Source organism: Scyliorhinus torazame, chromosome 2, assembly GCF_047496885.1.
Source record: "Scyliorhinus torazame isolate Kashiwa2021f chromosome 2, sScyTor2.1, whole genome shotgun sequence".
NCBI classification, from domain to species: domain Eukaryota; kingdom Metazoa; phylum Chordata; class Chondrichthyes; order Carcharhiniformes; family Scyliorhinidae; genus Scyliorhinus; species Scyliorhinus torazame.
The window spans coordinates 142,576,589-142,593,927 of NC_092708.1; the positions used below are offsets into that span (position 1 = coordinate 142,576,589).

General features: G+C 43.7%; 1 protein-coding gene and 1 long non-coding RNA gene across 3 annotated transcripts in view; one reads left to right on the plus strand and one right to left on the minus strand.

The window, feature by feature from the left end:
* The window catches only part of zc3h15 (zinc finger CCCH-type containing 15), a 47,655-nt gene extending 45,054 nt beyond the window's left edge, over positions 1-2,601 (plus strand). Inside the window, exon 10 of the mRNA XM_072477736.1 lies at positions 1,677-2,601. Within this exon, the coding sequence (XP_072333837.1) occupies positions 1,677-1,852 (176 nt within the window). The 3' untranslated portion in view covers positions 1,853-2,601. The remainder of the gene's footprint in view (positions 1-1,676) is intronic.
* LOC140392507 (uncharacterized) overlaps positions 1,409-17,339 on the minus strand; it is a 40,138-nt gene continuing 24,207 nt past the window's right edge. For both annotated transcript variants that reach the window (XR_011935382.1, XR_011935383.1), the window contains exon 3: positions 1,409-1,857. This is a non-coding gene — a long non-coding RNA (uncharacterized lncRNA). The remainder of the gene's footprint in view (positions 1,858-17,339) is intronic.

Genomic DNA, 17,339 nt, shown 5'->3' on the forward strand with positions numbered 1-17,339 from the left:
ATGTAATCATGTCCTTGCCAATTATCTGAAAGAGCACGTTACCTTTTAACACTCTGCTAGCTTTTCCCCAGAGCACTGCACAATTGAATTTTAAAGATTAATGTGCCTCAAAAAGAAATTGTAATAAAACATACTTGAAAGTAACAGCATTTGTCAAGATTTGCTAATTACATGCAAATTATACAGATAAGTGTAAACCAATGGAAAGTACTGAGTCATTAGCCAGGGTGTGCTCTGTATATTCGATTCTGATTAAATGTGTATGAGACAGACAGAACAGAACCACCAAGTGTGCTTCATGGATTATTTCAAACAAATTTGAATTGGTGAAGAATATGACAGCAGCACAGTCCCTTGCTGTGTTGCCCGTCACCGTCAGGTTCTCAGCCTTCTGGTTACTAGCCACCTCATAGAGCAAACAAATTGCCGTCACACAAACCAGTGCACAATAAGCAGTTTGATTGTACCATTGGGGGGTGAGGGGCGCGAGGGGTCGGGGAGGAGGGGGGAAAGCCAGAAGAGTTAACTGAATAAGAAGTTTAAAAGGTTTATAAAAGTAGAGAGAATATTACACTAAGTTTGTGTGTGTGTGGTCAAAAAGGCTAAACGGTAATGCAAATAGTGGTGAGGAAGGGGAAACACAACATGATAGACGCACAGAAATGAAGGCTGCTGGAAGGGAAATGCAGTTGTAGGTAGAGGAACTGCCATAGTCAATTGTCCCAAGCACTGCAGGTAGTTCAGCAGTGTATTTGTTTTGGTCTTGACCACCATTGCAAGTCTATAACAAAATAGAAGTGGTATAAAAATGGCTAGAAGTGAATATAACGTTGCCTTTGCTTGCTGATCTTAGTTATCTGAGCTGAATTTCCTCTTGCCACATCAGCATCTTGGATATTTTGTAAACTCAGCTGATAAAGTTTTGTGGTTTTACAGTTTAATGAATATGTCTTCATTTAAAAGACTGGCAGCATAAACTAAATAAATTGTAGTCTGCTATTGATAATAAACTGCCAAATTTGAGCTAATGTGTGGACAATTTGATGGTGTGCCAACTTGAAATTGGAGTATCTGCGGAAACACATTTCTGCCTTTGAGTCAGCTTTAAGAAGCACTGAAATCTGTTTATATTGGGAGCATAGCTGGGTCCTGAATTAAAGAGGACAGTAATTTAACCCACGGTTTTACAAACCATCCTTCCCCACCTCCGTTTGTCACCTGAAACAGTTTTGCAATTCTTAACATTGCGGCAGTGCTCATTTTCAAACCGAGGAGCAGGAAGAAAATGAATGGCAAATTTGTATCCCCTTGCTGTAAAAGAAAATGTGGGCTGATTGGATTAACTTAATTTTTTGTTTCCTTGATACATTTTTAGCAGATTTATTTTTCTGTTATGGAAGCAAATCTCAACAGTCAAACAATTTTGTTTTATTGAGAAGTAAGCCACAAAACTGGAAATGTCTGAAATCATATTAGATATGGTGCATTTCTGCAAATCGCAAAGGATTATTAAATTTAACCTGCATTAGTAGAAAATATACAAATACAATTTTTTTTAAATATGGGTATCGCTGGTTAGACTAGCTTTTATTCTCATCCCTAATTGATTTTGAGATGGTGATGGTGAACCGCTGCTGTACATGTAGATCGTGTGACAAGTTGTTGTTTTGTTACAGAAAATAAATTGGATGAGGCTTCTGGAGGAATTGCTAATGACAGTGAAGATGGTAAACTGGATGGAGAATTAGAAGATGGTCATGTCGATGGTATCCCTGTAGACGTAAATCTCTTCACTGGAGAAGATCTGGATGAGCTAGATGAAGAGTTAGATGACTTGGATCTGGAGGATTAAGGGACCTGGAACGGAAAGCATGTTTAATAGAAACTTGGAGATTCAAATTCAAAAGACTTCAAATTAAATAAATATCTGACTGATTTATTTAATGTTTGACCCCATCAACCTTTCCTGTGCTGTTTTTAAAATATGCAGAATTATGGCATACATTGACCCTTGCCATGGTCACTTGTTGCCTTGTGAACCACCAATAGTTGAGATCCACCTTTCAAAATAGTCCAAAATGTGAGTAAACAAGTATTCACGAGCATTGCCAACTCTAGCAGTGGAATCCAATGTTAAAAACACTTATTTATTCTGTGGGGCTGCAAATATTTAAAATGGCTCAAATGTAAATTTTTATTTTGAAAGACAGTAGCAATGTTTGTTTAAAGAAATAACGCTTGAACTCTATTTTGGACAAGAAAGATGTAGAGCCACCAGAACATAGGATATGAAATTGCATACTTAAAGGAGAGTGAAACAATGTTAATCATTCTCACCTAATTATTCTGAAGATCATTTCTATACAGAACATTTCTACAGTGTTGATATAGGTATTATAATGCCTAATGCCACATTAAGCAGTACATCAAGCACCACTGCTGAATCCCTAGTTTGAGCTCATCAAGATGAAGAGTACGAATGAATTGGCAGTGTTACGTATTGAACTGTTCGAAATGAATGATGCAATTATTCAATATTTGAAATTTTCATTACCATTTATGTCTGTGCCGGTTGTAAATAAAGTGTATTTGAAAAAAAAACCTAGTAGCTTGTTTTGTACAAATCGTTAGCTTTGCTTCATAGTGCTTTTTCTTTCACACAGTAGAAAAGTTTAGAAGTACGAATATTTAACTCTTGAAAACTGTTGTGTTCCACAACTTTTTAATTCATTATCATGGGTTAAACTTAATTAGCAATACACAATACATTTTTTGTGAAACCCAGCAACAAAATGTAGTTCATTACTTGGGAAATAGGAGCAGGAGGGGTGTTTCGGCCCCTTCAGCCTGTTCCGATATTCAATTAGATCATGAAACCAAAGAGAAAATGCTGGAAAAGAGAGAGAAAAGAGCTAACGTTTCAAGTCAGATGACCCTTTGTCAAAACTGGACTCGAAACATTAGCTCTTTTCTCTCCCAACAGATGCTGCCAGACCTGCTGAGATTTTCCAGCATTTTGTCTTTGGTTTCCGATTCCAGCATTCACAGTAATTTACTTTTATTCAATTAGATCATGGCTGATCTTCTAACTCGTTGCCATTTTCCCACACTATCACTAAAACTCTTGTCTTCAATGACTAGAAATCTATTCCTCTTTCTGTTGAACATATCAAATGCATGAAATTCTGAGAATTCCAAATATTCCCAGCTCTGAGTGAAAAAAATTCCCTCTTCCTCCCATCCCTAAATGGCCTACCTCTGATTCTAGACCACCCAGGGGAAACATACCTCCTGCATCTACGCTGTTGAGTCCTCTCAATTAAATCTCCCATCATTCTTCTAAAATCTAGAGAATACGGCCCAGCCTCTTCAATTTCTCATAAGACAATCAATCTGGTAAACCTTTGTTGGTAAACCTCTGGAAAGTATATCCTTCCTTGGGATAAGCAGATCAAAATTGCACATACTCCAGGTGCAGTCTTATTCAGGCTCTACAACAGCAACATCACTTCTTTACTCCTGTACTCCAATCCTCTTGAAGTAACATTTGCCTTTCTAATTGCTTGTTGCACCAGCATGTTCGTTTCAGTGACTTGTGAACAAGGCAACCAGGTCCTTTGGATATTAATACCTCTCATCTCTCACCATTTAAGAAATACTCGACATTTGTTTTTCCTACCAAAGTGGATAATTTCCCATTTTCCATATTTTATTCCATATGCCATATTCCTGCCCATACACTTACCCTGCCAAAATCTCCTCGAAGCCTCTTTGCATCCTCCTCGCAACTCACATTCCCATCAGATTTTGTGTCAAGAGCACTTAGAAATATTACATTTTGTCCCCACACCCAAATCCTTGATGTAGTTTGCAAAAAGTTGAGACCCATGTGCTTACCCTTGCAGTACCTCATTAGTCACAGACTGCCAACCTGCGAATGACCTGTTTATTTCTATTACTTTCTGCGTTAACCAGTCCTCGATCCATGTCAGTATATTAACTGCAATCCCATGTGCCCTAATTGTGCTTACTAGCCTCTTGTGTGGAACAGCCTTCTGCAAATACACTGCATGATTAGTGCTCCCTTATCTATTTTGCTCAAGTGTTCCATTATCACATTCTTTATAAATAGACTAGTATTTTTCCTACTACTGATGTATACATTCCAGGAATTATTCTTCCACAGCATTAGTGCTAATTAGGTTTGCCCAGTCTATATGTAGATTCAAGTCTGCCATGATTAGTGTACTACCCTTGTTACATACACCTCTTAAGTTTTTAATTAATACTGCACTCCATTATTATTGTTGGTGACCTATAAACAACTACCAGGGTTTGCTGTTTTTTCACTCTACTCAAACGGATTTTACATTTTGATCTTCTGATCCAAGATCTCTTTCACTGATATTTTCATCTGATTCTTCATTATAATCAGCACTGCCTCAAATTTTTTCCTTTGCCTATCCTGCCTAAATGATGAATATGCTTGAATATTCAGATATAAGCCTTGTTCTATCTACTGCTCTATGGATGGCATGGTAGCACAGGGAGTCACACTGTTGCTTCACTGCTCCAGGGCCCTTGGTTCGATTCCTGGCTTGGGTCGCTGTCTGTGCGGAGTCTGCACGTTCTCCCAGTGTGCGTGGGTTTCCTCCGGGTGCTCCGGTTTCCTCCCACGTCCCGAAAGACGTGCTGTTAGGTGAATTGGACATTCTGAATTCCCGTGTACCCGAACAAGGCGCCCAAGTGTGGTGATGAGAGGTTTTTCACAGTAACTTCATTGCAGTGTTAATGTAAGCCTACTTGTGACAAAGATTATCTTTTTAAAAAAGTTACCAATGACAATTAGATCATATCTGTTTACTACTTTTGTGATGTCAAATAATTGACCTTGTGGATGCTGCATTCATTCAGATAAAGTGCCTTTAATTCTCACTTTATTATTTTCACAACCTCTAGCCTTATCTGCTGGTGTATTTGGATGTTCTATCCCTTCCTATCATTTCCCTTAAGGTTACCTTGTTCTCTTGCCCTCCCTTTCTTTAATTTATTATATCTTCGCTCACATGATTCCTCACCCCACTATTAAGTTCAAAGTCGTCTCTACGCCCCTGGTTATACAACACGCCAGACCACTGGTCCCAGCATACTTCAGTGAAGACTGTCCCAACTGCACAGCTTACATTTTTTCCCCGTGCTGGTGTCAGTGCCCAATGAATTAAACCCATTTCTCTCTCATCAACTTTGAGTCCTGCATTTAACACTAACTCTTATTTTACCTCTGCCAATTTGCCTGTGGCTCAAGAGATTATTACGAAGACCTTTGAAATTCTGCTTTATAATTTAGCACCTAGCTGCTCATTATCTAACCAGAACCAATTTCCCAGTCATACCTGTCATTGGTACTATGTGGACTGCATCACCGGAATCTTCTCGTCTAACTGCAAGTTCCTTTCCCGCCCAGGGCTGATGTACAGAGCTCTGGCATTGGGCAGGCAACACAACTTTCTGGACAAAGGACTGAAGGAGGAACAATAGGCAGACATCTGTGGTCAATACGTAATTGAAATAAGGATGTTGACAAATTAAGAGCCAGAATTACAAGATGGGATAGACTTGTTGGCCAAAAGTGGTGGGGGCAGAGGTGAAGGGTGTCAAGAGACAGAGGGCTCAGGACATTCAAGAAGGGAAGCAGTACCAGCTACAGAAGAGGCAATGGGCACGATTTAAGGGAAATGAAACAGTCCCATGTCGGGCGTGTTTAGTTGGGTGTTTCCTGGAGCTGGCAGCACCAAGAATGACTGCTATTAAATAGGACTGCTTCATTTCGGGGCTGCTCTGCCAAGGCTGCACTTAGTCCCATTTCCTGCACTTAAAGGTGCCCTGATCTCTGAACTCCGCCAAAGCTGTCTCCGCCCCCCTCCCCCTCAAAAAAAGCGGCCCAACGTATCTATGAGGGGGTCTTCAAACCCCCCTCATACCGACCCCCGGTGCAGGCAGAATGCCACTCAGGAACCTTGGCATAGCCAGCTTGGCAATGCCCCTGCCTTGCTGGCAGTGCCAACTGAGCACTACCTTTGAAGGTGGTGCTAGGCTGACAATGCCACAGTGCCTGAGTGGCATCAGGGATGTCAGGCTACCACCCTGCACCAAGAGCCCCCCCCCCCCAATCCAGGGGCCCCGATTACCTGGGAGGGCCTCTTGCGCCCCGAGTCGAATGTGACGAGCCTGGTAGATCGCAGCCAACATCTCATTGGGGAGGAGAAAAGAAGAAACTTGCAGTAGGAAACATCATGCAAGACTGACCCTGAGCCATGACTCAGTGAAGACCCTCAGATCCAACTCATCAGGTAGTATCTGTGGTGATGTGCATCACTGTAAATACATGTAAGCTAGACAGACACTAGAGGGAGCACAAGAAACATCACGCACAACCAATAGATAAGTTAGGTGGGAGGCGACCAATGGACATTCACGATACACAAGGAGGTGACACGACCACAGGGGGGCATTACACCAACCCATACATAAAGGACACCACACACATGATCAACCCCCCTTCGGCCAGTGGAGACAGTCAGTGAGGAGAGGCACAGAGTTGATTCATTATCACACCCACCACGTGGAAGACAGCAGCTGGTCAGTCAGTTTAGGTAGCTACAATAGGATTAGCAGCAGTGTCGAACTCAAGTTATAAAAGTGTACATAGTGTAAATAAATGAGTTGAAGTTATTTACACGTCTCGACCTTCCTTGACAAATGCAACACAAGGAAGCCGCTTATGTTACAAAGGAAACATAACAAAACAGTATACTTTAGTAAAGTTACTGCATCTTCTTATCCTTTTTTAAATATAAATTTAGCTTAACCAATTATTTTTTTCTCCAATTAAGGGGCAATTTAACATAGCCAATCCACCTAACCTGCACATCTTTGGGTTGTGGGGGTGAAACGCACGCAGGCATGGGGAGAATGTACAAACTCCACGCAGACAGTGACCCACGGCCAGGATTCAAACCCGGGTCCTCAACACCATAGTCCCAGTGCTAATCACTGCGTCCCATGCCGCACTAGTTCTTATCCTTTATTAATAAATGCTCATTTATTAGTGGATCCAGTAAGTGTGTGTTATCTGCAATTCCAGCTGAGCAGGGTGGGACTCTGACCCTCAATATGCAAGAACTTCAAAACTGTTGGACAACTGCTAAGGATCCTCCACTTCTAGCTTCTCGACGCCTTACCACTTGCAGTCACAAGCTTCTGTCCCTGACCATGAACCAGATCAGTCGGCTCTATCCAACGTGGTATAACCACATCCTGCAACAGGGTATCCAGGTAACTTTCCTCCTCCCTGATATGTTGTGTCTGAAGCTTGACCTCCAGCTCAATAAATCTGAGCCAAGGTTCCTTGAGCCGCAAACGCTTACTCCTGACAGGTTTCATTGAATTACACTGACTCCTACATTCTGCAGCCATCACACATCACCTGCCCTGCCATCTTTAAAATGTTTAATTAATTATGTTACTGACTACTTCAAATATTCTTGTTATTTCTGCTTACTGTAATTGAAATTCCATTGTTAAAAGAAATAAGAAATACGCACCAGCCAATCTAAGTAAACTATTAGTAAACCTTCTACTACTAATAAAACCTTCCAACTACTACAATTACCCAAATTTTAAAAGTTAAATGAGAAATATATTCACCACCCAATCAACTGTTTTCCTGTGACATCGCACTCGTCTTTTCTCAGCATATGGTCAGTCCAGTGGTTAGCACTGCTCACTCTAGGCGCCGAGGTCCCAGGTTCGATCCCAGCTCTGGGTCACTGTCCGTGTGGAGTTTGCACATTCTCCCCATGTTTGCGTGGGTCTCGCCCCCACAACCCAAAGATGTGCAGTTTAGCTGGATTGACCATGCTAAATTGCCCCTTAATTGGAAAAAATGAATTGGGTACTCTAAATTTATTAAAAAAGAATATGGTCAGTCTGCCCAGGAGCCACAGGCTGTCAGGACTGATTGCCTTTATTGGTGTCCTCCTCACGCCCACTCCTCGAGTCATGACACATGCCTGTCTCAGGGGCTGCCCTATAGTATAAGGGTCTGGCATAGAAAGGGTTAATGTGGGTCTGGGTGCAGTACCACCCACATTGTGATGTAAAGGACCACCTAGTCTGCATTTATGGGGTAATCATGTACTGGACAGAGACATGTATAGAGACGACAGCTCCTAGCTTAGACCTCATATTGTGTAAATGTGCATAGTTAATTGTCGTCAATAAAACACTTCCTGTTAAACTATGCAAGACTCAGAACTTCTTCATAAGATCTGCTGAATTATATGCAACACTTTACAACATAATCTTGTCTGCTCTTCTAGGTGCTGTCTCAGGGCCCTCCTCTTGCTTGCTCCTTTCTGGAGCAAACCTAAAATATTAATTTGTCTTTTTCATGTGACAGACTCGGTCTTTATTTCCTACAATTTCAATTTTTAAAATCTGTACAGCATTGTGTTCATTGGCTTCAGTCATTATTCCTTACTGCTCATTCCAGTTCCTCAACCCAGTAGAATTTTTAAAAATATCATTTATGGGATGTGGGTGTCGTTGGTTAGGCCAGCATTTATTGCCCATCCCTAGTTGCCCCTCAGAAGATGGTGGTGAGTTGCCTTCTTGAACCGCTGCAGTCCTTCAGGTGTAGGTACACCCACTATGCTGTTAGGGAGGGAGTTCCAGGATTTTGCTCCAGCGACAGTGAAGGAACGGCGATATATTTCCAAGTCAGGGTGGTCAGTGACTTGGAGGGGAACCTCCAGGTGGTGGGGTTCCCAGGTATCTGCTGCTCTTGTCCTTCTAGATGGTAGTGGTCGTGCGCTTGGAAGGTGCTGTCTAAAGAACCTTGGTGAGTTACTGCAGCGTATCTTGAGATGGTACACAAGGCAACCACTGTTCGTCAGTAGTGGAGGGTTTGAATGTTTGTGGAAGGAGGAGCAATCAAGCGGGCTGCTTTATCCTGGATGATGTCAAGCTTCTTGAGCTGCAGTCATCCAGTGTAGAGTATTCCATTACACTCCTGACTTGTGCCTTGTAGATGGTGGACAGACTTTGTGAGGGTCAAGAGGTGAGTTACTCTCTGTAGGATTCCAAGCCTTTGACCTGCCCTCATAGCCACAGTATTAATGTGGCTAGTCCAGTTCAGTTTCTGATCAATGGTAACCCCCAGGATGTTGATTGTGAAGGATTCAGTGATGGTAATGCCATTGAATGTCACGGGACGATCGTTAGATTCTCTCTTGTAGGAGATCATCATTGCCCGGCACTTGTGTGGAGTGAATGTAACTTGCCAGCCCAAGCCTAGATATTGTCCAGGTCTTGCTGCATTTGGACATGGACTGCTTCATTATCTGAGGAGCTGTGAATGATGCTGAACATTGTGCAGACATCTGCAAACATTACCACTTCTGACCTTATGATGGAAGGGAGGTCATTGATGAAGCATCTGAAAATGGTTGGGCCTCAGACACTAACCTGAGGAACTCCTGCTGTGATGTCCTATCTGGGCAGCACGGTAGCATAGTGGTTATCACTATGGCTTCACAGCTCCAGTGTCCCAGAGTCGATTCCCGGCTTGGGTCACAGTCTGTGTGGAGTCTGCACGTTCTCCCTGTGTCTGCGTGGGTTTCCTCTGGGTGCTCCGGTTTCCTCCCACAAGTCCCGAAAGAGGTGCTTGTTAGGTGAATTGGACATTCTGAATTCTCCCTCTGTGCACTCAAACAGGTGCAGGAGTGTGGCAACTAGGGGATTTTCACAGTAACTTCATTGCAGTGTTAATGTAAGCCTAATTGTGACAATAAAGATGATTATTATTATTAGTTTCATATTCTAATCTCCCTCATGTTTTAGTCATCCTAAATATGTTCAGGTTTAGGTGGATAGCCATGCTAAATTGTTCCTGAGTGTCCAAAGGCTAGGTGGGTTACGGGGGATAGGGCAAGGGAGTGGACTAAGTAGAGTACTCTTTCAGAGGGTTGGTGCTGATTTGATGGGCCAAATGGCCTCTTTCTGCACTGTTGGGATTCTATGACGGTCCTTCCTGTTTACTCTGTATTCTTTGTTTCCCCTTTCTCTTATTTGTTACCGTTACATTTTTGATCCATGGATGATTAATGGATATGTCACTTTAAGGCATAAGCCTGTGTCTTTAATTCAAGCAGGAAGAATCTGGAAGGCTGTACTGGCTTAAGTAGAAGCTGCAGGCTGGCCAGCATCAGTGTATTGACCCAAATGGCTGTGCTCTGCTAACAGGTGATGATTCAATCCTATTCAACTGGGATTTTTTCAGAGTTCCAAAGTTAGAGTTTGGTATCAGTTTTGATTCTGGCAGCACAGTGAAGGGATCCAGATAACTCTCTCCCAAAAAATCCAGCTAACTCTCTCCAGAAATATCCAGCTAACTCTCCAGAAAGCAACTGGGAGGACTGACTCTCCAGAAAGCTTGTGGGGCTGTTCAGCAAGGACCCGGGGAGTCCACACCGAGTAAAGTAAAGAACTTTGATATATTTACAATTACGGTATATTCACTTCATGATAGATCCCCACGGTGTCTCTTTCTGGTCAGTGCCTGACTGATGGTTCTTTTATACAGTGCTAAATTGAGTTCCACCAGCCCTCAGTCGGGGAGCTTGTACTCCACGAGAACCACAGGAAAGCTAATCATTCCCACCTCGTAGGTCCCATTACAGGCTGAAACTCTGAGACTACAGAGGTCTGAAGACAAATCATGAAGTGAAAACAATGTTTGATGTGAAGCGAGGGGCCTCTCCAGGAAAAGCTGTGAGTAATGCATTTGTAAATGACAGAGAAGATCATTACAGGCTGCAAACCAAGGACTTTAATCTGCCAGCTTGCTGTGAAGAATAGTGTGCTAAAGACCATCATCTGAATCAAGGCTCTTTCTTCCCCCACTTATGATTTTTCCCCTTTCCACCCCTCTGCTTTTGTCTGCCTTGTGTGTGTGTGTGTGTGTGTGTAGTGGGTGGGGGCACGTTGACATGGGTATTAAGTATTAGCTTGTCATTAGCCAATTGCATTTACTGCATATTTCATGGTTGTTCTTGTGATAAATAAACAGTAATCATGTTTACATTTACAAACCTGGTTACTGTGATTATTGGACAGCCAGGCGCCAAAGACTTTGGGGTATTTTTATAAGAATTATTGGTTAATTCACTTGCGTTGTGACTCCGGGACACGTGGGGCTGGAATTGACCGCACAATAGTCCAGGGTGTTGTGACATAATCTATGCAAGTACTTTAGACTTCAATAATCTTCATGCCCACCTCTAATTTACACAACCTGGGAGGCCTTTCCTTCCAATATGATATCATCTTCAGCTTCCTAATTAGCCATGTATGGTGCATCCTTCTCATAAAGGCGTTCTTTCACAATGAAATATATCTTATAGAATTTACAGTGCAGAAGGACGCCATTTGGCTCATCGTGTTGGCACCAGCCCTTTGGAAGTGCACCCCACTTAAGCCCACACTGCCACCTCATCCCCGTAACATGTTAGCAATATCTCCTTAAATGTCTGCCACTGCTTATCTACCATCTTATCTTTTAATTTACTTCCGACTCTCCTTCAACTAACTTTGCCTTCATAGAGTATAAGACGCAAATTTCAAATTCAGGTTCCTCACTTTCAAATTGAATATGAAATATGTTTTGATCATTCTTACCTCAAGAACTTCTATTATTGAGATAATTAATTATTCCTGCTCATTACAAAACAGCAGGTCTGAAATCACCTGTTCCTTGGTTCATTCCAAAACATGCTATTCTAAGAAACTCCTAAATACACTCTGAACTCATCCTAAAGGCTACCTTTGCTAATTTGATTCATCCAAGCTATATGAAGATTAAAATAGCCCATCGTTATTACAGTGCACTTCTTATAGGCTGATTAAACTTGACCTTTGTAAAATCTGTCTGCATGTTCTGGCATATCTGCAACATTTGTTCTGGGTTTAACTTTTCTACGTTGTCACTGCAAAAAAAGCTCCCCTTTTGATATCTCCTCGAGCTCTAGCTATTTGATGACTTCTCACTAGCTCTTCCCTCTCAGAGCAGAAATGCTATTCTTTGCATTAGATGTGAGGCCTGCTAACCCTCTTATGTTGCAAATAATAGAATACTATCAAGAATCTATTTCCTACGGCAGATACTTCCAGTGGCACAATACTTCCCAAAATGTCATGTTTTGCTGTCATAAATTATTGCTGGACTCAAAGTGATACAAAATTAGAACTAGCATTAGATGCAAGTTAAATCGCCTCTTACATTAGCCCACTACCACCATACCAGAAGACTTGGACAGATCTCCTCAGCAACCTGACAAAGAGTGGTCATGAAAGGAAATTCAATCCCAATGTCAAAAGTTGCATGCATTGTTCTACACTCACTATGCTGTTACCCCCTCGAATGAGATTGTCAATTAGGGGTGGTTTTGTGCTCCAGACTTTGGTGATTTTCTCATTAGCAACTGGATTGAGGGGGACCTTGAAGACCGGTATACTTAATCTGTGACATCACATGACAATTTAGAATGAAATTATAATGTTTTGAACAATCTTGAAATTGTTTTCAAGATTCTCCGGCCTCCCAGCTGAGCGTTTTTCGGCGGCAAGTGGCGGCGTGCCATTCATTGGTGGCAGGATTCTCTGCTCCCGTCGCTGTCAAGCCACCCCTAGCCGACGGGAAACCAGCGAGTGGAGGTGCACAGCCAGCGGGACCAGAGAATCCTGCTGTCAGCGAATGGCCGAGGAATTCCTGCCTATATCCAAAGGGTCTTTGGTGAACATTTAAAAGGTAATTGACCATTACTTAGGACAGTGGTGGGCAATCTGCAGAGGAATCACGTCGCTACAGCTAATTCCAGATCCGGGATCACGCTGCTATGAGTTGATACCAGGATGTGCTGCTATAGCTCCCACCAGAATTGCGCTCCTACAGTTAATGCAAGAATCGCAATGCTGCAGTTCCTACCATTAAAACAGCACGCCCAGTGTGTACGCAAGTGCAGGGAAACCACATCCTTCCTCATATAAGGAGACCAAAACTGAACAAAATACTCCAGATGTGGTCTCACCAACACTCTATACAACTGCAAGAACACTTCTCTACTTTTATACTTAAATGAGAAAGATGCAGTGACTTTGGCTAGCTTTCATATTGTTTGGTTACTTGCAAAAAAATGGAAAGCCATTCTTGGATTGGATTGGATTAGATTTGTTTATTGTCACGTGTACCGAGGTACAGTGAAAAGTATTTTTCTGCGAGCAGCTCAACAGATCATTAAGTACATGAGAAGAAAAGGGAATAAAAGAAAATACATAATAGGGCAACACAAGGTATACAATGTAACATTCTCATATGGCGAATTAGTGAAAGAATGCATAATCCAATCTGCAAATGTTTTATTTGCTGGGTTTAAAAACCAAGAGGAAATGACCAAATGTGCTGAAATGCGAAGAATTGTAATTATTACATTTGTTTTTGTCATTTGAAGTTGATGGCATTTATATTAATGTAAGAATGATTATTTAAGCATCTTCTGTAAATGGTTATGAAATATTTGGTGTGAATTAAATGTATTTAATCTTATTCTTAGGATCGTGGGTAATGCAAATGCCCAATTTTACTCATGCGACCCATGGATATGATGGAGGGCCACTCATGCAGTCCACTCACGAGCCTATGTTGTCCATTACTAACTGGGGAGATAGTAAACATACAGTGTCAGATGAAATGCATTTTAAAAATGATAATTGAGCCATTACGATCTATCAAAACATCTCTTTTGTAACTGTTGTGATGACACCAGGGTATCTGCAGGACTCCTACTCAAATCTACAGTCAACACTTAACAATGAATCTACATAGAAATAAGTGCTCAATTACAGGGAGATTGTATAATTTCCTGTTTGTGTGTTTGCAAATAGATCTGTATTCCGTTTGCCAAGTCGCGTGTTTTGGTTACCTCAAGAGGCCACCCGGAAACAACTTAATGAATCCCAATAAACTTGCATTTTGGGATATACTAACTATTATATCAGCCTGAACCTAGAGATTTTCTTTCCAGTTGAAGTGATTTTTATTTAGGATGAAAGATATTTTCAATAATTTGTCTTCCAGAACTGGAATGTACATTTTCACAATTGGGAAGAAGCATTATTTTCGAAGATTTAAGAAATAGGCACTGGCAAAAAGCTAACATGTCAGTGTCCTCTTCTGAGAAGTGTTATGAGACAAAAACTTCCAGAAACACCAGATGCTTTCATGGGGTTAGAAAGTAAAATGCTTAAGTAAAACAAACCTGGTTGAAACTAGTTGTTTTCTCTGGGTGTTACTATTTGGAACATGAAGTTTGACCTCAGGCAACATTCCTTTGTGTTGACTTTCAGAATTAGAAACTTACCGTGCATTTCACCTAAATATCTGCCAGCAGTGTCACAGAGACAAGACAAAAACTTATCTCTGTGACTTCTCTCGATGTAGACCTATATTCATGAAGTGTTTAGAACAAACAAAAAAAATGTACAGCACAGGAACATGACCCGTTGGCTCTCCAAGCCTGCGCCGACCATGCTGCCCGTCTAACCTAAAACCGTCTACACTTCTGGAGTCCGTATCCCTCTATTCCCATCCTATTCATGTATTTGTCAAGACGCTCCTTTTTTAAAAAAATATATTTTTATTAAAGTTTTCGAACACAATTTTTCCCCCTTACAAATCAACAAAAATGGTAACATGATAACTGATAGATAACATTGTTAAAATAAAATGGTGAACTAACAAAATAACACGAAATAGTGCTCCCCCCGCCCCCTCACCCCATCTAGAACACAAACAATTGACCCCCCCCCCACTTCCCTCCCTCCACCCCCTTTCTTCTCCCCCTCTAACCACCCCTCTCCATTTCCTGGTGTCTCTCAGCGCTATGGCCAGTGGTTCAATTGCCAGCGCGAACAGTAATGGGGACAGCGGGCATCCCTGTCTTGTTCCCCTATGTAGTCGAAAATACTCCGACCTTTGCCAATTACTACACTTGCCATTGGGGCCCCATAGAGGAGTTTAACCCAGCTGACAAACCCCTCCCCGAACCCAAACCTCCTCAGCACCTCCCATAGATACTCCCACTCTACCCTATCAAATGCCTTCTCTGCATCCATTGCCGCCTCTATCTCTGCCTTCCCCCTCTGCTGGGGGCATCATTATCACCCCCAATAGCCGTCGCACGTTGACATTCAATTGTCTCCCATTTACGAACCCTGTCTGATCTTTGTGCACCACCCCCGGGACACAATCCTCTATCCTCATTGTCAGCACTTTTGCCAGCAACTTGGCGTCCACATTTAGGAGTGAGATAGGCCTATAAGACCCGCATTGCAGCGGGTCTTTATCTCGCTTCAGGATTAGTGATATCGTCGCCTCCGAATTTGTCGGGGGTAGGGTCCCCCCTTCTCTGGCCTCGTTAAAGGTTCTTACCAGCAGCGGGGCCAACAAGTCCACATATTTCCTATAAAATTCCACCGGGAACCCGTCAGGTCCCGGGGCCTTCCCTGCCTGCATGTTCCCCAGCCCTTTGGTCACCTCGTCCACCCCAATTGGCGCCCCCAGGCCTGCCACCTCCTGCTCCTCCACCCTCGGGAACCTTAGTTGGTCCAGAAACTGCTGCATCCCCTCTTTTCCCTCCGGGTGTTGGGACCTATATAACCTCTCATAAAAGGTCTTGAACACCTCATTTACCTTCCCTGCTCTCCGCACCGTGGTTCCCGTTTCATCCCTAACTCCCCCTATTTCCCTCGCCGCTGTCCTCTTTCGCAGCTGGTGGGCCAACAGGCGACTCGTCTTTTCCCCATATTCATATCTCATCCCCTGTGCCTTCCTCCACTGTGCCTCTGCCCTCCCTGTGGTCAGCAGGTCGAACTCCGTCTGGAGTCGTCGCCTGTGTAGTCCTTCGTCCGGGGCCTCCGCATATTTTTTATCCACACTCAAAATCTCCCCCAGTAATCTTTCCCTTTCTTTGGCCTCTGTTTTCCCCTTGTGAGCCCTGATGGAGATCAACTCCCCCCTGACCACCACCTTCAGCGCTTCCCATACTACCCCCACTCGGACCTCCCCATCATCGTTGGCCTCCAGGTACCTTTCGATACATCCCCGCACCCTTCCGTAGACTCCCTCATCCGCCAATAATCCCACATCCAGTCGCCAGAGTGGACGTTGCTCCCTCTCCTCTCCTAGTTCCAGATCCACCCAATGTGGGGCATGGTCTGAAACAGCTATGGCCGAGTACTCCGCTCCTTCCACCCTCGAAATCAGTGACCTTCCCAAAACAAAGAAATCTATCCGGGAGTATACCTTATGGACGTGGGAGAAAAAGGAGAACTCTTTGGCCAGCGGCCTAGCAAATCTCCACGGATCTACTCCCCCCATTTGGTCCATAAACCCCCTAAGCACCTTGGCCGCTGCCGGCCTTCTTCCGGTCCTGGGTCTAGATCTATCTAACCCTGGGTCTAGCACGGTGTTGAAGTCCCCCCCCATTACCATGTTTCCTACCTCCAGGTCCGGGATGCGTCCCAGCATCCGCTTCATAAATCCCGCATCATCCCAGTTCGGGGCATATACGTTGACCAGCACGACCTCCATTCCCTGCAGTCTGCCGCTCACCATCACATATCTGCCCCAGCTGTCCGCTACAATGTTCCTAGCCTCGAACGACACCCGTTTCCCCACCAATATGGCCACCCCTCTATTCTTTGCGTCCTGCCCTGAGTGGAACACCTGTCCCACTCATCCTTTCCTTAACCTAACCTGGTCCGCCACCTTCAGATGCGTCTCTTGAAGCATGGCCACATCTGCCTTCAGCCCCTTTAAATGCGCGAACACTCTTAATCGGCCCATTTAGGCCTCTCACGTTCCACGTGATCAGCCGGACTGGGGGGCTGCCCGCCCCCCTCCCCTGTCGACTAGCCATCACCCTCTCTTGGCCAGTCCCACGTCCCGGTTCCGCGCACTCACCCGTCCCTCAGGCGGCGCATTCCCACCTCGACCACCTTTTCTCTTACCAGCTGCCTTTCGATCTCCGCAGCAGCAACCCAGTTGTCCCCCCCTCCCTCCCCCCTCCCCCTCTGCCCCCCCCCGCTAGATCCCCATCTAGCATGGTTACTCCCCCCGTATTGCTTCCGAAAGTCAGCTGACTTCAACTGACCCCGGCTTCTCCCGCTCTCTCCTTGACCCCCCCCCCCCCGTGTGAGGAACTCCCATCCTCCTTGCGCCT